This window comes from Penicillium longicatenatum (genome assembly GCF_028827895.1).
Source record: "Penicillium longicatenatum strain IBT 33135 chromosome Unknown contig_7_segment0_segment0, whole genome shotgun sequence".
Classification (NCBI taxonomy): domain Eukaryota; kingdom Fungi; phylum Ascomycota; class Eurotiomycetes; order Eurotiales; family Aspergillaceae; genus Penicillium; species Penicillium longicatenatum.
Window position 1 is genome coordinate 2,596,219 of NW_026643124.1, and position 25,154 is coordinate 2,621,372.

General features: G+C 45.5%; 9 protein-coding genes across 9 annotated transcripts; 4 read left to right on the forward strand and 5 right to left on the reverse strand.

The window, feature by feature from the left end:
* Positions 1 to 848: 848 nt before the first annotated feature.
* On the reverse strand, positions 849 to 1,919 carry N7484_011238 (cytochrome b5 reductase family protein; the record flags this gene model as incomplete). The annotated part of the gene is made up of 3 exons (XM_057121625.1): positions 849 to 1,411; positions 1,467 to 1,544; positions 1,628 to 1,919. The coding sequence occupies 3 exons, from the start codon at positions 1,917 to 1,919 to the stop codon at positions 849 to 851; spliced, it is 933 nt and encodes a 310-aa protein (XP_056967379.1).
* A 395-nt stretch (positions 1,920 to 2,314) lies between these two features.
* N7484_011239 (NAD(P)-binding protein) lies at positions 2,315 to 3,379 on the forward strand (the record flags this gene model as incomplete). Its single annotated transcript, XM_057121626.1, has 1 exon — positions 2,315 to 3,379. The coding sequence occupies one exon, from the start codon at positions 2,315 to 2,317 to the stop codon at positions 3,377 to 3,379; it is 1,065 nt and encodes a 354-aa protein (XP_056967380.1).
* An 890-nt stretch (positions 3,380 to 4,269) lies between these two features.
* On the reverse strand, positions 4,270 to 4,896 carry N7484_011240 (uncharacterized protein; the record flags this gene model as incomplete). The annotated part of the gene is made up of 2 exons (XM_057121627.1): positions 4,270 to 4,605; positions 4,669 to 4,896. 2 exons carry the CDS (start codon positions 4,894 to 4,896, stop codon positions 4,270 to 4,272), a joined length of 564 nt encoding a protein of 187 aa, XP_056967381.1.
* A 5,709-nt stretch (positions 4,897 to 10,605) lies between these two features.
* N7484_011241 (uncharacterized protein) lies at positions 10,606 to 10,878 on the reverse strand (the record flags this gene model as incomplete). The annotated part of the gene is made up of 2 exons (XM_057121628.1): positions 10,606 to 10,699; positions 10,766 to 10,878. The coding sequence occupies 2 exons, from the start codon at positions 10,876 to 10,878 to the stop codon at positions 10,606 to 10,608; spliced, it is 207 nt and encodes a 68-aa protein (XP_056967382.1).
* Positions 10,879 to 11,975: 1,097 nt separating this feature from the next.
* On the reverse strand, positions 11,976 to 13,850 carry N7484_011242 (putative isoamyl alcohol oxidase; the record flags this gene model as incomplete). Its single annotated transcript, XM_057121629.1, has 1 exon — positions 11,976 to 13,850. One exon carries the CDS (start codon positions 13,848 to 13,850, stop codon positions 11,976 to 11,978), a length of 1,875 nt encoding a protein of 624 aa, XP_056967383.1.
* Positions 13,851 to 17,200: 3,350 nt separating this feature from the next.
* Positions 17,201 to 18,802, forward strand: N7484_011243 (putative MFS transporter; the record flags this gene model as incomplete). Its single annotated transcript, XM_057121630.1, is given in 4 exon segments — positions 17,201 to 17,500; positions 17,566 to 18,100; positions 18,150 to 18,736; positions 18,749 to 18,802. 4 exon segments carry the CDS (start codon positions 17,201 to 17,203, stop codon positions 18,800 to 18,802), a joined length of 1,476 nt encoding a protein of 491 aa, XP_056967384.1.
* A 551-nt stretch (positions 18,803 to 19,353) lies between these two features.
* N7484_011244 (MFS transporter) lies at positions 19,354 to 20,946 on the reverse strand (the record flags this gene model as incomplete). The annotated part of the gene is made up of 1 exon (XM_057121631.1): positions 19,354 to 20,946. The coding sequence occupies one exon, from the start codon at positions 20,944 to 20,946 to the stop codon at positions 19,354 to 19,356; it is 1,593 nt and encodes a 530-aa protein (XP_056967385.1).
* Positions 20,947 to 22,013: 1,067 nt separating this feature from the next.
* On the forward strand, positions 22,014 to 22,886 carry N7484_011245 (thioesterase family protein; the record flags this gene model as incomplete). The annotated part of the gene is made up of 1 exon (XM_057121632.1): positions 22,014 to 22,886. The coding sequence occupies one exon, from the start codon at positions 22,014 to 22,016 to the stop codon at positions 22,884 to 22,886; it is 873 nt and encodes a 290-aa protein (XP_056967386.1).
* A 532-nt stretch (positions 22,887 to 23,418) lies between these two features.
* N7484_011246 (uncharacterized protein) lies at positions 23,419 to 23,604 on the forward strand (the record flags this gene model as incomplete). The annotated part of the gene is made up of 1 exon (XM_057121633.1): positions 23,419 to 23,604. One exon carries the CDS (start codon positions 23,419 to 23,421, stop codon positions 23,602 to 23,604), a length of 186 nt encoding a protein of 61 aa, XP_056967387.1.
* Positions 23,605 to 25,154: the final 1,550 nt, after the last annotated feature.

The following is a 25,154-nucleotide window of genomic DNA, read 5'->3' on the forward strand; positions in this document are numbered from 1 at the left end:
TTATGTTTTTGCAACGTCTCTCCGAGTTTCCTTGCAATTATGTACTAGCAAAATCTCTTCCAAGTTTTCACAAAAAAGACAAAGTGTCTGTAATCAGACAATCCCGACGAAAAATGAATTCTTTACAAAATTTCTTTGTTATGAGATCACACGGCGTATTGATTGTCGTATTGAAACCTTAAAATTTACCAAAAAAGCGATTGGAATATTTTGCAAAACCCTAAATATTTACTATCTTATACCCAATGCTTTGATTGTAATCATTTATATATAAGTACCTCGGGTCTAGGATATTTTTTAACAAATCATAGAAGAAATGAGTCATAATATAAATATATAAAGACAAGGCTCCAACCGGCATATCTTTACTAGGTAAACTACGACCTTGAAAACTATCACCTGAGTAAAGGTTACCTCATCTTTGACAAATACATATCCCAAGTGCGCATGCCCAGGTGGCCAGGCTTTGGTTTCTTTCCCGAATTAAATAAATTACGTAACCAATCATAGTGTACGTGGGTATAAGAACGCTCTTTGCAGATTTCTACTGCACATGTGGCAAAATCGACCGATTGATTGGCTACACAGAGCCTATTTTGGCTTTCAGGATTTTAGATGAAAACAGAAGAATACCTAGAAGCAAACCATTTGTTGGAAATTATAGCTCTTTGTCTTGATGAATTATGCACGGGGGCATGAGTTTCGTAGCGTCTAATGTTACTGGCCAAAATATATATAACCTTGGCTACTTTCTTCCAAAGTTGTTGACAAAAGAAATTGTATTGGAAATGCTTGTAGTCCCAAAAATAAAGAAAGGAATGGAGATAAAGTAAACAACCTAAAGCACACTAGAACTTGTGGACCTGGTCTGATGTGTAACCAAGATCCTCCAGGAAACCCTTCTGGTTCGAGATCCACCCCTTGCTGCCGAAAACTGACGCTTCCATAGCGGGAGGTCCACAAAGGAAGACCTTGGTTGCCTTGCTATCTTTGGCGCCCACCAACTCCCTCTCCAACAATTCCTTCGTGACCCTGCCCTTGGTGAAGGGCGATCCCTCATCAGGATCCGAGACTGTATAGACAACCTTGACACGATCAGGGAATTTTTGTTCAAAGGCATCAAGTTCTTGTTTCAACACAAGATCTTTCTCCGTTTGGACACCGAAGATCAGCTTGATTTTGCTTCGATCTTCGGGGTTGTTCAGTATGCCTTGCATAAGCTGGAACATCGGTGTGATGCCAGCACCGCCAGCGATGAGATTGATATTTTCAAACTCATTGGGTTTCCATTTGAAGCTACTCATGGGCGTGCGGACTTTCAGCTCATCGCCAGGCTTGAGAGAGTGCAGGTATGAGCTTGCCCTGCCATTGGGGTATTTTTTGACCAGGAGTTCAATGTAGCCAGGTTCATCTGTTGAGGAAGTGTCAGCACTAAATTTATCTAAATTTTGCGCCGGAGAACTGACCAAAGTTGTTGATTGGCGTGTAAGGCCTAATTACCGGCAACCAAGCGTCCTTTGGTTTATGGAATGTCAAAATGAATGCTAAAGAAGTGTGAGCTAGAGGTCACTTTTGCAAAAATAGAACGAAATACAAGGGTGCTTGGAAAGCAAAGGTTTCATCTTACAGGTCAAGCCTAGGCCTGCGTTAGAGTTTGGGTCTGGCAGTTGGAAGCGGAGGCGTTTAGTGTTGTGGTTCACTTGCTGGGAGCTTTCGAGGCGCAGGGTCGAAAATCCCATTCTTCCACCGACACCACCACCGGGGCCGCGACCTGGGCCCCCCGGTCCCCCACATGGCTTTGGATGCTCCGCAAAGGCTTCATTGCGGAGCGAGGCATTTCGGGCGGAAATAATACCAATTACACCGACCACAGCAATGGCGGCGGCAGTCTTTCGAGGGAATGGGCGTGTTCCAGACATTTTTGTGAAAGTAGAGTAAAAGAGAGGAAGTTGGGAAGGGTGTGCTCATTTAGGGGTTGGGTCATCTGATTTTGGGCCCTTATGCCGATGGTGGCCGGCCTATTGTTGGCTTTTCACGACATGCTCGGAAGGCTTCCTGCGCTACTCGTACACTAGCGTGAAACCTGTATTGAATTTGGAGTAAGACACTGTGGTTATTGCCTTTAATTGACCGGCCCCCAAATCAGAGGGCCCCACAGGTTAAGGCTCCGTGCTGAACACGGAGTTAATGGTGCCCGACTCGCGACAGCATCATTGGCATATTTACAGGTAGTTTGGCAGACAAAATTTACATAACTGTTAGAATAGAATAATCGCGTGGGAAGAGCTACATAATTCACAAAGAAAAAAGTAACATGTCTACATCCAATAAAAAGCTTGTCCTTTTGACAGGTGCAACAGGATTCATCGGCTTCCAAACGCTCCTGGATGCCCTCAAAGCTGGATTCCGAGTGCGATGCGCAGTCCGCAGTGAAGCGAAAGGGGAGGCTCTCCTATCAAAGCCAGCATTACAACCACTATTGCAAGCCGACAACCAAGCACGTCCCGTGGAAGTTGTCGTCGTGCCAGACCAGGCTGCTCCGGGGGCCTTTCGTGAAGCCATAGTGGGAGTCAGCTATGTGATCCACATCGCATCTCCTCTCCCATCGACTCAACCCAACGGCCACCTCGATGCGGAGGCCAACTTCCTAGCCCCCGCCAGACGGGCGACTCTCGAAATGCTTGAAGCCGCTGCCACAACCAACTCTGTCGAGCGCATCGTCATCACCAGTTCGGTTGCGGCATTTGTGTCGCCGAAAATCTTCATGGGACTGGTACGCCAGGATCCACAGCATCCTTTCACTCCCACTAGCCGGGCGCCATTGATGACACCGCCTTTCCCGCACGCGGGTGTGGCCTACGTTGCCTCCAAAGTGGCATCCCTCGAGGCGACCGAGACTTGGGTGAAGGAAACAAAGCCCAGGTTCAGTGTGATCAACATCCACCCGTCTTGGGTTATGGGTCGGGCCGAGTGTGCCGATGATGTGGGGAGCTTGTTTAACACCACCAACCGACTGGTCCTCAATGCGATTGTCAAGGGCGAAAAGTCACAGTATCCCGTTATGATGGGTGCTGTTGTTGATGTTCATGATGTTGCTCGTATGCAGATCCAGTCATTGCAGAAGGCAGACATTGTACAGCCCGGCAATTGTCAGAGTTTCATTGCCAGTACACCCGGTATTTACGAGGATATTCCGGGGATTATCCGGAAAAACTTCGCTGAGCAATGTCAAGACGGCCGCGTTACTGTCTTGGGGGAGCAGGCGTCATTCCCGCTTCCTATTGATTCATCCTCTACCGAGATCACTTTCGGGTGGAAATTCAGAACCCTCGAACAAATGATCAACGATCTGATCTCGCAGTATATTGAGCTTCAATAGCGTCATAAATACACTTTTCAATTTTTATTTTAATACAGCCACCTAAATAAATGCCTAGCCTGATTGGATAGACTCAAAATGGCCTCTTTTCTGAGAAAAATTAGGATGGGGCATGGTCTGATCCACACAGGCAGGACTCCGTACGGGAGTTTTAGATTCTTTTTTTTTTTTTTTTTTTTTTTTTTTTTTTTTTTTTTTTTTTTTTTTTCATAAAAATAAAATTCATACGAGAGAAGCTCCAGAAAGCTTCAAACATTGGCGGTCTCCACTTTCCGATCCCGCCCGATCTTTGAGGCTCACGGCACGTCTTACGGAACGGCAAGCAACCAATCAAGTTAATCGAAATGGTCAAGAAAACATGGCACCTCGGACCTTCGCCGGCAGGGGCTAGACTATGTTAAATCCGATGTGAGCAATCGAATCACGACCTCGAGTGGGCTGGTCCCCGAAGATTGAGTGTATGCCCGAGAATTCGATCTAACCTGGAAATAGAAAAAGGTGAAGACAAAGAAGGTGGAGAAAGTGAAATTGCTTTTTTCATCTATGGAATTAACTGCCAGTCAATGCAAAACGATGTGCAAACACGCTCCATAATTAAATACCATCCTGCTAAATAGGGAGAAAAGGAAAGTCGTAGAATTTCATGCGTGAGTGGTCACATATACTGCCACTCCGCGTTGTGAATTGTTGGTACGGACCCATGTAGATCAGCTTCAAAAAATGATGGATCGATGTCTGACCCCACACACACCGAGCCATCTCGAGATGCAGAGATGGGTGTCATGCTTTCAGGGCCCAGGTTCAGTAGATTATTAAATTGATGCATCCTATTTGCAAACATCAGCCTCAGTCCCACTTTTACGGTGCCAAGAAAATATGAAGGAAGAAACTCACGATCCAGCGGGGGGGCCGCGAAGTCTGAGAAATTCAGCATAGTCAAAGACCTTGTAATTTTTAGCCCCCAGGGCCTCCCATTGCGGTGTTCTTTCAGCAACAATTTGTGCAAAGCTCTTTTGAAAGTTTTCCCGGATGATCGGGAAGTGGGCAATCTTGAGCATGTTGTCAAGGCTGCATACATTGCCGAGCAGGAAAAGGGCGAATGACCTGACTATTTTGCTGCATCCCTCCAAAGTCCCAAAGACTATTTTAGCGGCTTTTCGGCCATCGCTAGCCCAATCCTTTGCTTTGCCCGAGTGCTTGAGAAGCTCTGACATCTGTCGGTTTACCTGAGACCAAATATTAGGTATTGAAATACACAAACAAGACCAGCGGAAAAGAGATGCTCATACCTTCTTCGCAGCAAGGACAGAAGAAAGAGACTCTTCTCGGATCACTCTTTCCTCTTCTCGCTTGAAAATCTCCCAGCTAAGCATGCCGTATATAAAGCCCAACGTGTTCGAGACATTGCCAAGGCGGCTGAGAGCTCCTGCAAATTGCACGCTGGACATTCCATGTAAATTTGAAGGAAGGTAGGAGCCATTGTATAGCCCTTCGACTTGATCATTGTGCTCCAACATTGTTGGGACAGGGTGATTGCAAATAGCAGTCAATAGACTTTGTAGTTTTGTCATTCGCTTGGAGCTCCAGTCGGGAGTTTGCTGTGCTATTGGGGCATGAGAACAACAGTGCTCTTTTCCCCCATGAACTCGGTGTATATTGATGGTTCCGGAGGGGTACATGGCCAAGCTTGGTGTTCGCATAGTCATTGGAGACGATTTCATTGTGGATAGCCATTGGGCGTTCCCTTGGTGCATATGCATACTAGGATGGGGTAATTTTGAATGTAGTGGCTCTTCGAGGGCGCTGAAATAGTCATCGACAGGGGTAGCTACTGGGTCCGGGGTCACGAAACAAGGCGTGGTGCTCGCAGTTGTAAGGTCGGGTGATTGGTTGCTGAACATATCAAATTCAAAGTCGACATCTTTCGAACAGTCCAGAGTTGCTTCCATCGCTAATAGGGTATCGGCCCATTGTTGAGGATAAACACCAACAGAAAAAGTATTCTGACTGACTATCTTTCCGTCTTCGAACGTGGCTGACAAGATTGTCCCTGTATGCTGCAGTGTGAAGTAGACACCGCGGGAGACTGGCGACGCCATGCTTTCTTGATTGCTTTTTTTGGTGGTTTTCTTTGGTTCTTGCGAATATTGCCTTCGCACACAGAAGGTTGACTTTGTACATAACAATTGAAAGTTCAGTATTTATAGCTAAATCTTCACAACTTACGCCACGTAATCCACGATTGCTCGGCAGACGAAGAACGAAGTAAGAGTGAGATTGGGGGCTATTTACAACTGATTTAAGACATCGCTTTCCATGTGAGGCGTTTCTCCCAGGCTGCTAGTACCGTATCCGAGGATGGCCACACGTTCTGGATGCATATTTCAGGTCATTTTACTCAATTTGCTCCACTTTTCCTCTTTATTTCTCACCGCTTGTATTGTAATTTTACAAAATGGGAGCAGGATCAGAACACGCTATGATTCGGCGATCAGAGGCAAACCTCAAACGACTTTAGCGTGAGGAAGTAGTTAGCGAGATTGGAAATCTTGAAGAATGGATACTAGATAGGGAATAATCAAGATCGGCTTTAGAGAGTCGTCGGTCATTCAAGTCTCCGTCCGTATCAGAGGTACAGCAGCGACATCTCGGGTGTCAAAGCGAGCACCTGCACCAGCACCAGCACTAGCTCGCTGCAGTGGGCGTAGGTGGATTATGAAAAACCTTCAAACCTCCTGCTTTGATAAAATACTACGTTTTGTATGGTGGGAATAACTTCATTTCCGTGTATTGTACGTCTTGAATCGTAATTTGAAATGTATGGTGAATTATGTAGTAAACCAATACTAACCTGCCTCTATTTTGCATAATTAAACTTCAAACTCCGTCAATACAAAGCTGCAGTTCTACCATGGTAATCAAAATGGGCTTTCTTGCTTATATAAGCGTTGGATTTGGTGATCATGTCACAGTTTTCTCCATATGCATCGCCGTGTGGGTATATTCAGTAATTATGTACTTTCTTCTCCCTCATATAAAGATATTATGCCAAATTATGCATCCGAACATGTGGCCACTACCTGACGCCATGTGCAGCCTTGAAGAAACAAAAGAACAGGGATTCCATGCATGCAGGTTAGTAACCAGCAAACTGTACGGGGGTTCATTTCAGGTACCGTATTTGCTTTTTTCCGTATTATACTAGCGTTGTATAGCGTCATACACGTATACAACCCCTTTTGCCCCTCACCACCACGCCACACCACGCCATACCACACCACACCACTCTACATCACCCCACACCACCCCACAACCTATAAGCATCCCAATTTAATATGCCTGGATACGACCTTGCCATACGCAGCGGGATTATTTCGATAAGTAAACCTAGATACAACTGATAGGGTAACCATAATCTACTCCCACAACGTAATTCCCAAGCGAGCGGCACACCCAGTCGGCCGGAACACCCTAGCCAAACGCGTCAATGAAAACCAGTATAATTCAACCAAGACAACGTAGTATATCGTACATAAGGTATTTAATCAAATTTGGACTATGCGTTCTCTTACGCTCTCAAACTCCATATTTCTGAGCATTTTGATGTAGCCCGAGAACGTGGTTCTTGTCCTTGATTTTGACCGGTAAGCTGGTCAACCTGAGGTTGTACTTGACATTTTCACGTTAGGCTACTTCTTTGAGCTCTACTATGGAAATTTCTTCAAGATAAGCTATCAATTACTCAGATATTATAGTCAATTTCAACATGGCCTTGAAATTTGTAGGTTGGGCCAAGCTCAAGGCATTGTAGTCCTTTGTATTGAGCATTTTGGTCACTACGCGCATCGTGCTCGAAGAAGAATGTGACGGTGTATCAGAGTCGAGTGAACTTCCTGTCAAATGGTCGAACTCCGTGTATGTTCTCTCATGTATCTCTTGTTAGGAACATTTCAGTTCAAACATTTATATATACATTCACCAAACACTTGGAATGTCCTCTTCAAAAATCACCAAACAGGCAGATCTCAAGTTGATATCGCTGGCAGGGCAACTCCAGGGCAACATCGATACTGTGAAAGACCTTGTGTCATCCTGTAAAGACAATGGGGCTCTCTGCCTGGATCCTGTCTCCCTCTATAAGCAATGATCTAAAAGTGGTCGATGATCTCTCACCATCGTTAGAAAGCCGGTGTTTAAATTATCACTAGAGGAAAAGGAGTAGTATAGAACATTGATGGTTGACGATAGTGGCATTCACTTATTATTTTGTGCATCTTGATGTGTATCTATTGTTGAAAGGTCAGGTGATGCTCTCTGGTTGCCTAGATCAGTGCTTGTCACTTGTTTCTTCTTGTTTTCTTTCTTATCTTCTCTTCATATCGCAATACAACTGCTTTCTGTTCGCTCCGTTCTTTCTGCCCACCATTACTGCTGTGCATCTTCTCTTTCCCTCACTTCAGTCGATTCTCCTCTGAGCTTCTGCAGCGCTTCTCGCTGATATCTATGAGGCCTAAGTGAGACCGAGTTTTCAGGGGAGGAGAAAGAGAGGAACAAACGCTGAATGAAACACATCGGGAGGCAATGCAATGAGGTCCCCGAGGTCCCTTTTTTCCACCAAGCTTTTCAGCCCACTCTTGATACCGGCAGCCTTGGCAAACGCAGCTAAATCATCAATTCCACCTTCTGGTCCTGAAAACGCTCGGGGAAATCCTGGCAAAGTTTGTCCGACAATTCGGCACGCATGTCAGAACAATTTGTGCCTGCGTGAAATAATGCCTCGACGACAGGTCTACAAATAATGTGATATTCAAGTCTGTGGTAGATCTTCCGGAGATCGCGAATGTCAACATTTTCTTTCTTTGTGGCAATTGCGGCTTCCCAACCCTGGCCAGCTGCGAGACACACTTTTTCTTCTCTGATATCTTCTCACATAAATTGGCTTCTGAAGGTTCACATAGAACCATGGCCATCAACACACATGCTACCAATTTTGTGGTCGATGAAGTTGGGAAATATTTCCAGGTATTGACAAAAGCTCTATCTGTCTGAACAATGATCCCTTTGCAAAGGGCTCATTGAGATGTGAATTTTTCTTATGGCCTCCACTCGTAATGCAGTAGAGATACTTGAATTAATAATGAGAGAAAAAAACTGCATTACTCTCACAATGTCCGCTCCTTATGTGAGCCTACGTGGTCTGGATTCGAAAAGCATTGTTGACGTACAGGAGTGCACTGTCCAGTACGCAAACTACGCAAACCTTGCTTCTTTCATAAATTCAGATCCTGATAAAATTGGTCAGAGTTCCTCGGCACAGGTCTTTTTGTGTCTGTGTTAATGGCTACTTCAAATGAAGCCTTTGGGTCTTCTACGACAGGACTTTTACAAACTTTGACGAATCATTTTCGTCCAAAATCTCAACTCGCGGGACTAGTCCATCATGATATTAAGGCTATGATGTCCGTAGGCGAAGTCACTTGGGCTCCTCATTATCCCATCGATGTGAAAAAATTGGTACTCCTATTGGGTAAGAATAAGGTGTTCGGCCCTCATATCGCACAGATATATGCTTTGCGCAGTGTCCAGAAGCAATACCTAACCAGCCTAAAACACTATCTCTTTGATCCCAGCGCTTTAAATGTGAGATTAGGCCTCTGAAACAGCCATATTGAGATTCTTACATAGTCTCTGGATCGCAGGCAGCAAACCCTGGAGAGATGGTCTCTACGATTAGCTTTACGTCAATGGAATCGCACCTGGAAAGATTGCGGAAGTGATACATGAAATCTCAAGCTTTCAGCTTATCACCGGTGATTTTTGGTCTCTTCGTACCGTGCATGATATGATGTTCTCGGAGTGCCAGAGTATGGCATGATTAGAACAGGCTTATTTCATTGCAATACCGTGGAAGAGATGAAGGGATTCCCACGGAAGCTGTATGAGGTAGTATGTGCCATGAAACAGTGAAATCGGAGTATGTCAATCTTTTATCTTCAACTATTAAATATGATAGATAGATATTAAAATCTGGATGCCGTTTCTTCATCCAGTGAGAGGAGTTAGCCTCAGGAAGCCCTATAAGTGAAAAGCGAAATGAATGGATCTGAAAAGGCTATAAGTAGAACTAACATCACAAAACTATTGTCTCTTTGATTTATTCTAATTAGGTCATATTTGAGTTGATCATATACTTAGGGCTATTTTACAGGCACCCGTGGTAATTGCGACTTGGGCAAATTGCCCTCTGCCATGAAATTCTGAAAGCAATTGTCAATCAGGCCGTGAATGGAAGTCTTTCTTACGTTCTGAATAAAATTAGCTAATTACTATTCTCTTCGCCGCCAGGAATTGACTAGCTGCTGCACTATCCTATTGAATGATCTTCCAGGGGCTTATATCTTTAGACCTGTAATATGCAAGGTATTATGCTATATTGATCACTATTTCTCTGCGTTCTGCGTGCAGCCTTCTAATAAGTTGTGTTTCCTAGGAACATGCCGTAACTTCAGCTCTATATAACTCTCATCTTTCTGCTAACTCACATAGCTCCCTTTACCAAAACAGTGAGAGACCTGACCGACATAAAATCATGGCTACGGCAGTGTTTAATCTTACCGTCAATATTCAAGACTGGGATTATACTAGACGAAGCAGCGAATAGGCGAAAGGTGGCTAGGTGCGCCGCTTGCTTACCGACTAAGTAAGGTCTCTTGGCCTGGGAAAAGGCCATTGAGAGCATATTGACTATAATTTGAATAAATATATTAATAAAGAATCGGTATTGAATTCAGAAAGTAAAACAAAAATAGATAACAAAAAGGTAAAGAAATGTGTATATATCAGCACGTAATGTGCTTGTCGAGCGTTTATAGGAGACAGGAACAAGGGAACAAAGGAGCTTTCTGGTACAATGAATGAGTAGCATACAATAGACGAATCAAGACGGTGTATAGTGAGTAGTAATGTCAGGGTAAAGAAGAAGGGAAAAAGGGAAGACGAAAGGGAGAAGCGCCGATCTATCTAATAGGGGGATCACCCCTAGAGATATTCTGCAAAGAATTTCGCGGCTCTCGTGTAAGATGCAGGCTGCTGTCTTCACTCGCGGAGTAGAACGTAACTGAGAGTTATCAGTTCACCATTATTACGGAAATTCATAAGACAAACCTCCACTCACTATGCATGTATCACGCCAGGAAACCAGCCTAGAGAAAGCAGGCATATGTTGATTAAGACGCTTGCACCACAGCCATTGTTGAGCAAGATCGCAAGGGGAGGAAGAAAGAACGCAAGAAGGATGGTGCAGCAATTCCTAGCATCAACCTGTTAGTAACGAATATTGTGGCATGCCATTTTGATTGAGTCTTCAAATTTGTGTTATGTGCTTACACTCGATCGCGGGGCTTGTCTCCAGAGGGCCTGTCTGCAGGCACAGACTGTGCCACTGGGGGCTCGTATTGGGGTGGCATAGGGGTTTCTTCGTCGTGCGAATTTTTCACCATTTCGAGAAATCAGTATACTGATAGCTTTTGTGATGTTCAGTGAATAAAAAATTATAGATTTAGGAAACGGGGCGCAAATTTAACGAAGCTGGTGGAACCACTTGTGGTTCGATCGTTATGCTTGTGAAGATAATTCGCTTTTAGGTTTGTTTTAGGGACAGACTGTGGAGCATATGTGGGACTCGGTGGCCGTACTTGTATAGACTTTTTTCCTTTCAAAGGTGGACTGTAGAGCGCATCATCGTACTCGTAAAAGCTATTTCCTTTTCGGGGTGAGCCGATAAGCAAAATCAGCCTTAATATAGAGCTGCCTAGGGTAAAAAAACGGTGGGATTAATTCCAAGGTTGATCGATGCACTGCCCCTGGGCTTATTAAAGCCTGTTGTAAGGGCCGCTTTTTTATTGGCGCTTGGTAACGTATGGTTATAATTTTGGGTACGTTAATAATAGGTAGGTGCCCATTTTTAGCTTATTATCGCACGCACGAGCAGCGTATATCATACCAGCTCGATTCCCACTCATCAAATTAATCTCACACTGGAGTTTTGTTGGTAGGTAATCGTCAAGGAGAGAAAATGAAATCACGGTATACAACCGGTGACATGATTATCTAGTTATGATACCACAAGTCGGGTATGATCATGGACATGCATTGTTCTGCCTGATATGGCATGACTTAGCCTATCTCTGTCTATCATATAAACTCTGCTCCTCAATTTCCTCAATTGACGCCTGTTCTGGTGAAAACAATAGTCACTCTCGCGTTATTAACCACTTGACTATTTGTACTTATCGATCGGGTAAGGTAGATACAGGCCATGAGGTGAGTTTCAGGGGTAAAAGGGGAATGACTAATGAGCAAGGAAGTGGATTGAGGTTATTCTAGGCGCTGAATATGAGTGGAGTCCAAGTGGGGTCACATTGAAGGCTTCAGTGGTGGACGGAATGCTCATACATACTGTATGTTTTTTGCTTGTTTCACTGATATATGGAATGTTGAGTAGATTATCGAAGTACTATACTTACAGCAAAAGTTACATACAATGAATTGTGGTGCAGCTACACCAGGCAGGAACACTCTTCATCTAATAGAAGTTCTAATCTCCACCAACCTGGCAAAGCAGACCACTATGAATGTCGTACTCCCACATATCACTTCCAACGCCACTCCAAACAAAGAAACTCCCAGAAGGATCGTACTTTCTTTTGAGTTTCAAAAGCTGGTCATAGTTCTCTCCATAAAAGTCCTGTTTCCACGTACTGCTGAATGCATTACCCTCATTCATGTAAGAGCCTGTTCTTGGTGCCCAATTCCTCCAAACGGGTTCCAAATTCGCCTCGTACCAGCGAGCTCCAGATGCTAGCTGCTCCCGTGAGTCGGCAGTTGCATTCAATGATGCCCCGTAAGACATGGCATGTAAGTACGCACTGCGCCATGCGGGTAGAACGCTTCCACGCATCTTCTGGGGTGTATTTGCTGGCCCATGACCACCCTGCAAGCCGAAGAGAAGCATAGATCCTGTTCCAGACTGCGAAGTCGAGGCTTGTCGGAGATAGATAGCCAGATCTGTCATCGAAATGTCTGAAAGCTCGCGACGTCCTAGCAGACGGCTGCTCATTAGACTTGAGGAACCACAGGAAGCACTGGAAAGGAAGTTTGGCTTAGTGTATGCCCAATAGCCGTATGCTTCAGATGTCTGATTGACAACTTTCAGCACATTTTCAGAGCTGACATTTGCGAAACTGGATATCATCTTCTGGACTTTTCGATCCATCGCCTCGGTCGTTGTATTAAATCCTACCAAGCCAACTGAAGCGGCGACTCCTGGTGAACTGTGATTCAGTCCCGTCAGCGTTGTCATTGAGCTTCCGCTCATAGCAATCACCGTCCCCGTCATGCCATCATCCATGAGGTCAGGGATCAAACTTGCGATTTTAGCAAGTGCCCCCCAGGAAATATTTTCGCTCTTCGATGAAGACTCCTGATAGAAATAAAATCCACCAGTAATCACATTTGTGGGCACGGGGTGAGTCTTCAGAACAAATTCAGTGATGACACCGAATTGGCCACCACCAGCACCACGAACAGCCCAGAAAATATCCACATTGTGTTTATGATTGGCCACAAGTCGTCGGCCGTCTGCTGTGATGACGGTGACTTGGTATACCTGGTCTGATGCAAGTCCATAGTGACTAGATAGAAGACCGTGACCTCCGTTTTGAATAAGTCCTCCGAGACCAACGGTTGCGTCTTCGCCGCCCACAACAGACCGATTCATGGCATGAACGGCGTTGTAAACAGATCCCCATGTGTTGCCGCTCCCGCAAATTACTACGTCGGCAGTTCCACTTCCGTCGGGCAGTAGCCATTTGGGTTGATGCTCGACGTGCTTGAAGTTGTGAGTCCAGATCGAAAGTGAATATGCGCCAGTAGATCTTGTTCCAGAATTAGTAAAAACCAAAGCTAGTGTAAAATTATATGGGGTGTAGTACCTGCCACTCAGATCATGTCCGGTTCCTTTAACAACAATTCTGATGTTTCTCTCCGTTGCCCATCGCAGGGCGGTAGCAACTTGTTGATCAGTTGTGGCGTTCACAATGTATTGCGGTAAAGCTCCAATGCTACATCCCCGGTCTTTCGTGTATCCCTCGGCGCCAGGGGGCAAACAAGAGTTGTTTGTGAAAATGGAGTAGTCCACACTTTCCGGCCAAGCTGAATGGTAGGTGGCATATGGCCAATATTTGGTCACATCGGAACAATTCGTGGAAGAATTAAATGGATTGCCTTCATAGCAGGATGAGGGAGCCGGGGCAGTTTTGATCAAGGCACCTCGAATAGTTTGGTTCAAAGTTTCCCAATCCTGGATAGATGGCCATGTCGAATCGTTGGGTGTGGCTTTGCATTTTGAGTTAGCAAAGGCCGTGGTCGAAAGCAAAGTGGAGCATAGTAAAATTGGTAGAAGGAGCACCATAATGCGGCTTCTGTGATAGCAGGAATGGGGCTAAGAGAGGCCAAATGATTTGAATTCAAATTGAGCCTACGGATTCTGCGGCTTTATAGCTTTGTTCATGAAATGCTTCCTTGGTTTACGCGGAAAACCATGATTTCATTGGAGGTAGTGTGGACCACAGCATGGCAAATCTTCGGTCTACTTGCACTCTCAAAAAGCTGGTCCGACTAAGTGGGCACGCAATTTCGACTAGATTTGCACCGTTTATTGCTCTACTAGGCTGCATGACGTGGCTTATGTTTTGCATCCAAGGTCATGAATAACTAAGAAGAGCGCCCTGTTGGGGACTAAACTACAATAGGGAATTTGAGCGTATTCGTGACGAACCCTTGGGGCCAAGACGCTAGCCCCGCTTTTAAGCCCACGTCCACTAAGTTAATGTAAAACTCTCATACTAATTTCAAATTTTAAACGGGTCAATCCGATCATTATTCATATGCAGAATATTATACAGGCAAGATCCGCCGATCTTTTCCACTATCGTGTAGGGTAGCAAGTGGCGACAGGTACAGAGGAAGATCTTTGGCGATTGCCTTCTGGCGACTGTCCTTGGAATCGGAAAGGCTAGCAATCCTTCTATGCCGAAGAATTTTCCGACTTTTTTTTATAATTTTTGTTATATTTATTGTTTCGATCTATTGATCGCAATAATTGCAATCTTATTGAAACAATATTATTATGCCGACACCATTTGGACTACTGTCGAAAATCAACTTCTAATGTGGTCAGGCTTTTACAACCGACCTCCAGGCAAAAGACTGCGTTTTGAGAATCTGATTCATCTACTCAGGTGCGCATAGTTTTCCTCTTGGTGCCAGTCGGACAGCATGGGGAATAGGCTATAGCTTGAGAAGGATACTTGAACGAGATCCACAGCCTCGGTGCAAAGCAAAACGCTTCTGGACAGCAGCCACTAGCGTGGTCTCTATACCCCGCTGCAGAAGCGATGTATATCTTATTTCCATTATGACTAGCAATATCTGGTTCAACTTGCATATGCACAAGCCGGCGTTGTCTTGTCTCATGTTTTCCAAGGCTCCATTGATATAGCTGTCTTCGACATTTTCATCGAGCAGCTCCTCAAACATTGTAGAAAGCGACTTGAACTCATCATTGTCATAGACAGTGCGTCATTCAACCATGTTGACTAGATTGAATAGATATGTGCCGCCCTCGGGGTAAAGTTGATGTACATTATGTATGTGTGTGTAAGCACCTATATAGACAGGTTAAAGGTCTTTATCTCCTCATATACAGGGGGCGTCTCAAGCTCAAACTCTCAGCTATATAAGGGCACCACGTCTCCATGAACTATTTACCTTATTATCCCATCCAGTCTTCCTTCCTTCCATCCAATTACTTCTACGACTAGCAGTTAAGCAACGTCCCTAGTTATGGAGCGAATAGCTTTTTTCGCCAGACGCGACGAGAAAGCCAGGGAAAGGCGCCGTCTCCAAAGGCAAAAGAATGGCTACATCCCCAGGCTTTATAGGGAGGAAGACAGAATCCAAAACAAAGACAAGAAGCTCCTAAAGACTAGACTTCCGCAAGGCCCAACTTGGGCTTAAGAACTCGACCCAAAGCCCAACCTGGACCCAACGCTAGGCCCTCAGTAAAGCCCAGGCTCGCACCTAGGTCTCTGGCAGGAAAGGTTTCAGCCTGCCTCCAAGACAACGGTGTGAGTATTCCACTCCATTTAAAGCCCTCGCCCCATACTGGACCACTCGAAAACAGATCCTCCCTAGCCGTTTATCCTGCTCTCTTCTGATTCAAGAATCACACAAATCAGCAAAATCACTAGGCTACCTTACTATCATGCTAGCCTTAACTCACCACTAGATGGTATTCGCTATAGATAGTCAATTCCAGTAAGCTGGATCAGAAGGCGCCACGCTTATCTTTTCTCCTCTGGAGATAAGAACCCGATCTGGCCAGAGATCTTCGCTTGGAGATGCGGTAGAGACTCTGGTAAAATTGTTGAATGCTTTTCCCGATGCCTTTTTACTTCTGGCTTCACTGCTGGCTCCACTACGGGCTTCACTGCTGGCTTCACCAGTGTCGGGTGTTCCTCCTCAAATCTTTCCGGGTAATGTTTGCGGAGCAATTCTCGCAATAACTCCAACGGCCTCTTATTCCAATATAGTTCTGCAAGCCACAGACTTGGCGCAGTGCCTATGAACGGTTCAGCACCGTTCTCGACGAGTAAACGAACAGCCTTGCCGTGGCCATGGATGATAGCTTTGTGCAGAGCGGCTTGGCCGCTGCGGTCGAGCTTGTTCGGGTCTATCCTATGCTGCAGGAGACATTGTTCATCCCGAAATTTCAATTTTCCAAACTCCGCGATTTTCTAAATCCCCCGCATTTGAAAAATGAACCATTCACATGCAAGCAGACAAGAACCTCAACGCGTCGATGCTCGGCCTTTTCGTTTCCTTGTCACTTTCCCATATGCGTCTTTGGACAGCCCGTAAATGCCGGTGGGGGCGTGGGACAAACTCAACAGCAGAAAGTGAAAGACGTCTCCTGTTAATTTTAACGTCTTGAACTTCCCAAAGAATATCGATTCGGTCAACCATGACCAGCTCTTTCACCTCTAATATCTACTGGGTCAAGTTGCCAGAAACCTTGAGAACTTCAGTTGCCTTGCTTGCCAGTATAAATAGCAGAAGTTCTGAAAGAGAGATATCCACGAGGCTACTAGCGATTATTTAGATTGTGGTCTTCATTCTCACACCTCGGTGCACAGAATTCGAATGCTTCCACGCAGAAACTAAGCGCAAAGATATCCCTGTCAAACAGCAATTCGGGGGTTGTGCCCTTAGGTATATACACCTTTCATTTCAGTTCACTATTCGGCCAATTGAGATTTACTACAGGCTGGGGCAACTTATATTTTGAATGTACTTCGCATTACTTCAACGAGGACTCAAGGGACCTCATCGGTCGGTTTGTTGAGAATGGAATGAGAGAGAACAGTGGTCTTTACACTGATCTCCATCAGAAGCCACTATTCCAGACATTCTAATTGTGCTACATGTAAAGAAGAGGCTATGAATTCCCTTCATTCCTTCGGATTGGCTCACAGCTTTTCTCAGGGCATCTCTGGGTTAGGAAAGGGCCCTCCGGCTGATCCTCGAACACTTTGCACCGAAAGTGGCCGACGCGGGAATCGGATTCGGGTATCAGTCCGAGGATATTCTTGGCTTGCTCTAGAGGATAATATTCAAATAGGCCTACTTTAAGTGTTGTATGCTATCCAAATCATTTGGGTTTCGAGCTTTCTTTTATCATCACAAAGATTGGGACGAAATATGGACAAATCACTTCCCAGCCTCGCAGTTTCGCGGACAATCGACGTTGAAAATAAACCCAATGACAGAGAGCTATTCAAGAAGCCTGAGGAACTGATTGATTTCGATGGACCAAACGATCCAGAACATCCCCAGAACTTGAGCTTACTTGCTCGAGTTTGGGCAACGTTTATGTTGGCCTTGTTTAATCTAGTCGTTGCGATCGCAAGCAGCATTTTTGGGTCCGCTCAGGCAGAAGTAGCTAAGGAGTTTCATGTCAGTGAAGAGGTGACAGTCCTTGGGACCTCTCTGTACCTAGTGGTATGTGTAAAGCAGTCAATTGATCGTTTGTCAGGATTAAGTGCATGTGTCGCTGACTTACCCAGGGATACATCCTTGGTCCACTGATCTTTGGTCCGGTTTCCGAGAAATTCGGACGAAAGTATCCTATGATAGTCGGCGTTACTGTCTCCGGCCTTTTCACACTCATGCCTGCACTTGGGAGAAACCTTACGACCATTTTCCTTGGCCGGTTCTTGGCCGCGCTTTTCGGTGTGGCTCCAAAAGCGGTCCTCGGGGGAGTCATTACGGACTGCTGGGATACGGTTTATCGTGGTGTCGCAACAGCTTGCTGTATCTGCCTTGTCTTCTCAGGTCCAACTTTCGGTCCTCTTTTTGGAGGCTTTATCGTTGCAGGTTTGAGTGGATGGCGGTGGGCTATGTGGGTTTGTGTCATTGCAACTCTCTCGATATCATTCCTGGCCGTTTTCACGTACCCTGAAACATACCCACCCAATATTTTGCAGAAGAAAACACAACGACTTCGCAAGGAGTCTGGAAATGAGACCTTATCATGCGCGCTTGATATTGAAGAGACAAGCTTCCGCTACCTCGCACGAATCTATCTAATTCGCCCATGGGGTAGGTATACCTACCCCTCTAAAGTTATTCCAATCTGACTGAGACGCAGCACTTTTCTTCTCGGAGCTCATTCTTGTCCTGATTACTTTATACCAAGCTTTTATCTACGGACTCATGTTCCTCTTCTACCAGTCCTTCCCGATTGCATTCGGTGAGGTACGTGGTTGGAAAATGGGCATTTCAAGCTTATCCTTTCTTGCCATCCTTGTTGGGATTTTTTTTGGTACCGGTGTGGTTGTTCTCTACACTGAGCCCCATGTTAAGCGCCATGTTGCCAAGTATGGTAAGTTTGAGCCGGAGCTTCGCCTTCCAGTAATGATATTTGGAGGCTGCCTTGTTCCTGTCGGACTGCTCTGGTACGGGTGGACATCAAGGTCCACGATTCCGTGGCCCAGCGAGGTTTGTTCAGGGGTCTTAATTGGCTGTGGCATGTACATTATTTTCATTCAGTCATTTGCGTATATTGTGGACTGTTACCCAGACAGAGCCAATAGCGCAATGGCTGCGAACGGTGCTGTAAGAAGCATATTTGGGGCATCCTTTCCACTTTTTGCCAGGTACATGTTTGAGAATCTTGGCGTGAACTGGGTCAGTACTCTATTGGGTATCATTTGTCTCGCTATGAGTCCCGTTCAAGTCATTTTTTAGCGCTACGGAGCTCAAATTCGGATTCGACCAAAGGTTGAAGGATCTGGTGATTGAGAGCACCAGCAGTCAGAGATGTCTCAAAGCCGGAGCTGTTGTACAGCATGATATACCGGGGCCTGACTCTTGGAGTAATGGACTGACAATGCTCATCATCCACATTCCGTCCCTGTTCTTTTATTAGTTTTGTTTTTGCTTCGACCCTGTTTCCCGGAAAGAGCAACAGGACCAGTAATCACTCGCCTGTGTTTGTATGCCTTACGCTAAGATTCTTCCATATGTGGGTATTTTATTTGGCATTCTTCTACCACTAGAAACATTTGCATGTAAAGGACTCGGAATCAAAATTCTTCGAATTCTTGGTGGGCGCTTAAATTCGTGGGGGTATTCCGACGCATCATTCACAGTCTTGTTGGGGATAGGAAGACTGGCCTGGACCTTGAATTTGAATTTTCGATACAACTGTCGCTTTTATGATTCAGTCTCGAGTGAAGCTTTCTAAAAATTGAGTTGAAAATACTGTAGTGTCCAGGACCTTCTATTGTCAGGTATCCTATCTGAACCACACGATCCTCGATCCCGCTGCATCTTAGACTGTCATAGAGCCTTCACAGCTTATTGATCTTTTCTTCTTCTCGAAACTTCAGCTGTCTCTCTTCGAATTTAGGGGCTAAAAGGCTAAGCCTGTATGCCTCAGCCTCTGCAGCATACTGGGAACCTTTTCGAATTTGCGCCCCGTATTTGTAGAAAAGGAAAGGCATAGGCATACACAAAAGTGAAAGAAAAGCTGGGATACATGATGCCCAGTGGATACCAAGATTCCGGTACATGTATGTTGTAAACAGAGGGAAAATACATCCAAATAAGGACCGAAGGAGACAATTTCCGGCAAGGACAGAGGCAGCATATATGGTGTAGGTGTCCATCAGGTAATTTAGAACCGGCATGTACACTGTAACCATACCGAATCCAAACGGCACACCCGCAGCGATTGATGCCATCCAATGAATTGAAGGGCCATTTGTCCACGCAAACCAGAAAAGGCCAACCGGCAGGAGTACGCTCCCAATAAACGTGGAAGGGAGACGCGCTTCTGGAGGCAGTGGACCTGACGACACCAGGGTCTTCCTCTTATAGCTGAAAAACACAGAGACACTGTAGAAAATAGAGCCTAGGATACCGACAAGTACCCCCAGAAAAGCTAAGCCACCAATCCCGGGGCTCCAGCCGCGCACGTCTTGAAACACAATGGGGTATGCATCAAAGAGGAGATAGAGTGTTCCGTATATAATAGCAATATAGACACTCAACAAAAGAACAATCGGTTCCCCAAACAATAGAATGAAAGGACGAAATAGCGTGGTCTTAATTCTGGTAGCGGTCGGAACAGCATGTTGCTCAACGTCACGTTGAGTGCGATACACTTTGCCTGTCAGTTTTGACAAAGTTTTGGCTCGTTCTCGCAACAGCACTGGGCCATACGTCTCAGGTAGAAATAAGGTCTGAAGCAGCCACAAAGCAGCACAGAAGATCGCCTGGAAGCCTTGACACCATCGCCAGCCTCCTGCCTCAGCAATGAAGCCACCCACTATAGGACCGAGGGCCGGTCCCATGAATGCTGTTGCTGCATACAAGCTACTGTAAAGCCCTCGATCAATAGCGGAGAATGTATCGGATATCAGTCCACCGGAGACAGCCATAGGGGCGGACCCGAGGCTACCTGCAAAGAAACGCAGAATGATCAATGTCCAAATATTCTGAGCTCCAGCGGTACCAGCTGTAAACACCGTGAAGGATATCAGGCTGAGGCTGAGCACCTTGCGACGCCCATAAGCCTCACTCAATGGGGCCCACAGTAGGGGGCCAATAGCAAAACCTAACACAAAGAGTGAAATTCCCAGGATAGCCACCTCGCGACTACATTGAAAATCGCTAATAATACTTTCAAGTCCCCCCGAATAAGTGGAGGACCCCATTGCGATAGCCAGGCTTCCCATTGAAGCGAGAAAGACGACGCTGAACTTCAGGGTGTCCTTGAACTTTACAGGATCACGAGGGTCATCCGGAAGCCAAATAACAATGAAAGGGTCCTCTTCGGTGCCGTTGCCCTTGTATGAGGCATTGGCGATTCCTTTTGTCACAGCTCCTTGGTCAAAGACCATCCGCCAGAACGGGATATTAGATGCCACATGGCCATCCATCTCTCTTGATATGCCAAGCACGCATAGAGCTTTAAATAGGTCGGGGTGGGTATTTCAAAGGCTGTTTCGATTGGAAAAGTTCGGTGATTGATGCGATTGCCTGGAGTAAAAACGGGTTTGAGAGTACCCTTCTATAATAACTAGCCGACACCGGAGGGTTGGTTGGCCGACCGAGAGTCGCTATCAGCCAAGATAGTGCATAATTTTCAAACCAAAGATTCGGGCCATGGCGAAGAAACGGGGAGTGGGGCGCATGAAACATGGTTTCCCAGAATTTGTGGGCCTACATGTACGCATATCGAAGGCCCCAGCTGGACGAATAAGGCTGAGCACATAGAGGGGCAATCACATTTTTCCAGCAGAATTTCCACTGGGAGACCTTCAAATACGTTATGGATACATCGAATCAATGCAACTCGAGTGTTAGCTGGAGCAGGATTGTCAAAACGCGCCGACACATCGAACCTTCACCAATTCGACTTTTTGCAAACCTCCTAGGGTCAACATGATTCAATATCCTTTCCAATATCCACATTTTTTCTTCTATACCTTTTTCTCGTCAACTATTGTGGTCTTCAAACTCAGTCCAGTATTGGGGGTACGTATTATGGATTTATGATTGAACTCTCCGGGGCCCACTTCAGCTTCGGCATAAGGCATACTGGAACTCTCCGAGGCAAAGCATCCGATCGGATGGTTTTATTTGGTTAGTAGTTTCTCCAATAAAGAGCCACGAGTATTTAGGAGGGGGAAATTAAAAAAAAGAAAAAAAGAAAATAAAAACATTCATGAATCTATAAGAGCAAATCTGGTGTTGGACTCGCTTATGCGTGAAGGCTATTATCCGAATAGTCGAACTGGCCGATCCGTTTCTCCTTAACCATTGCCACATGTACCGTTTGCCTCCCCTTTGAAATTACTCCCCATCAGCTCCCACAACCTTTCGAAGTCCTCTAGTCGCTTTCCCGCTTTCTCAAGTCATATCGTCAGCATCAACCATTGTTGAGCAAATCGCGCTCGAAAAGGTCTCTGATACCGGATTCGTTTCGGTCTTCAACCCAGGTAGAATGGGAAATGATCGCGATATTGCCTACGGTGGCTGCACCCTGTCTATCGCAGTCAACGCAGCATTTCAAACCGTTTCCTCCGGCTATCATCTATACTCAGTCCTAGGCAATTATCTTGGTCCCGCATTGACCAATCGAAAATTGCACTGCACGGTTCGACGTGTTCGAGACACGAGGACATTTGCAACTCGACAGGTGGACATCACTCAAGAATACGAGAATAATACCCAACGGCCATGCCTTACCATAATTGCAGACTTCCAAGTGCAAGAGCGAGGGTCCATGCTGACCTACTCTTCGCCCCCGGTAGCGAAATACTCGGATATCGATTCAAGCCCTACAAGACAGAACAATTGCGAAGCATTTCTGCGGACCGGAGATGTATCGTCAGAGATGCTTCAGAGGCATGACACCCTCTTTGGCCTCATGTCACGCTTCTTTGAACAAAAGCCGATACCTGACGGTGTGACGAACCAGACACTCCACGGAATTGGAAAACATCTGAGAACAACTCAAGACCACCTGAGTCTCACGTCCAAGACATCTGCGGAATGGATGCGGAGCAAATCCCACATTGAAACCGAATCGCAGCAGCTCAGTGCCCTTGCCTTCTACATGGATGAAGCGCTTGCATTTTTACCTCTTACCCATAGTCATCTATTTTTTGAGGATGCTTCAGCTTGCGCTAGCCTGGATATCGCTCTGCGCTTGTTCTCAAATAAAATTGATCTAAACGAATGGCTGTTAAAGGAAATGAAGACGATCAGTGGGGGAGAGGGAAGGACCTATAGCGAGGCGCGATTATGGGATCAGAATGGTAATCTAGTCGCGTGTATGACGCAACAAAATATCCTTCGACCCCACAAGCTATAATAAATAAGTTTGCGAATAGGCTCAATATCAACCATTTTCATATGTGCACCACCATCTACCAGCCTGAAAGTAGGATACTGAGAAGAAACATCTATCGCCAAATACATATTCCGTAGGGCGCCCAGGGTTTGAGCCGGAGGCGAGCCTTGAAACTTCCAACTTATCGCCGCGAAACAGCTTCCGTTCCCACTCTCCTCAACAACGACTTCCTGCGTTACTATGTCTAACTTAAGGCTATCTGATAAAGCCCTAGTCAGTGGTTCCAAGCCAGGAGTAGCCCGTCAGTCAAAGCTCAGACGTTCTGCGTGCGACCGCTGTAGTAAGTGCCCAAATACCCGCTGGGGAGGCTTATATTGACCAGATAGGGAGAAGTAAGGTAAAATGCAGCGGTGAGCTTCCATTTTGCCAGAAATGCACACAGTTAAGACTGGAATGTAACTATTCTTTGCGGATACCCACTGGAAGGCCAAAGGCGCGGAATTCGAGGCCATCAGATGCGGATAACAGTAGCCCTGATGTTATCACCCCAACCATGCCTCAACGCTCTCACTTGGCTATAACCCGGCCTAGTCTTGTATCAGACTCTCCAACTTCCAATTTTCCATCCGAAATCTACCATGACGAACAGCAAGGCACGGAGAATTGGCTGACCACTGCTGGCGACCGCCATCCTCCTTCACCGCATGATTTCCCCACTGGAGAAAGCCATGAGGAGTAAGATTTTGACACCATGATATAAACTTACCTTACTAATACTAACGGGCCATGTCAGCATTCAAACTAGCGCTTCAGAAGCACTAGCTCAAGACCTGATATTCTGTGCCCACCAATGTGCATGTCTATCAGGTCTTTATTTAACGCTAGAGAAACTCCGAGCGATAGAAGTCCAATATCCTCTAACTATTCGAGTGCTTCAGGAGGCGGTAAAGATGGCTGCAGGCGTTTTAATATGCCAGAACTGCCCTCGCCGCTACCTTTCTGCCACGCAAAACTCGTTATTACTAGGCGCTCTTGTTCTCTCTATAGCTGACTGCTATCGGAGGGTGCTAGAGGTCGTCAAATGTGAAGCGCAACGCTTGAGCCATATGGATCAGAATACGCCTTTTCAAGTAGGAGAGAATGGGGATTTCACAGTCGAATTGAGTCCATCTGAGTGGAAGACCTTATCATATAAGATCCTGAAAGTCGACCTATTCGGGCCTTCCAAGGGTTCAATACCATGTTTTCTGGTCTTAATCGAGAATCTAGAACAGCGACAAACCGCTTGGCATACTGTCGCTCCTGGATCCGACTTCCCACCCACCTTTTGTGTAGGTTATTATGCGGATAGAAAATCAATCTGCTTATTACCTGTGAAAGAGGCAAGGACAATCATTGAGCTTCTAGCCTTTGATTAATTTAATGAGTGAATGTGGATCTATCGTTGTAATTATTGTCTAGGTGATTCTAATCTATATACAAGACAAGTTTCAATATGGATTGAAGCGAATTAATCTAGGGTTTAAGTGGTCGGCAATCACAGCCTAAAGTGGCCATGGTATTTCTATTTGACATAATAGACATGTCGCCCGTGGAATAACAGGTCAAGTTGTCACACTTGAATAGCATATTAGCGTTCAGGCCAAGAATGTATTAACACTATATGAAAGAGTACAGCTCGTGGTACGGTCATTTCCAAATATTTTTTCTTCATTATCTTGATGGATTGACATGAAAATGATAGCTTTATTTAGTACATGTGTAGGGTTTAATCTCGCCATCAGTGATATTTAGGAATTGAGCGGGCCCATGGGTTTTTCAAGGCTTGTACTAGTACGCAGGTAAGCTTTCCCCGTGGACCAGCCCACTGGCCACTAAAACAACATTTAAATTAACCTTGTTTAGGCTTACTAGTTCTCTCCATCTACAAGCTATCTCTGTTATTAACTTCGAACTCTCCAGATAATTAAAGGATAGAAAGGCTATAGTTGTCGATTATGAGCGTCTACTTGTGTGTCACGGGTTCAGGTCAGACGATTTGGAGCGCTTTGCCCAGTATCCGTCCTTCGTAGTCTTCGTGGTAATAAATAACGAGTTGTCCTGAGAATTCCAGTCAATGCAATTTATGTCTATAGAAAATATCATATGGTATCTTGAGGAAGAAGTAAAATCAACAAAAGCCTCGACGGCGTACTCATGCAGACCTGCGCGCCAAAAAAAAAGAATAGAAAATAAAAAGCAAAAATCCACTTATTATCTGCGCAAAAGTGAGATGATTGGTATCCTCAA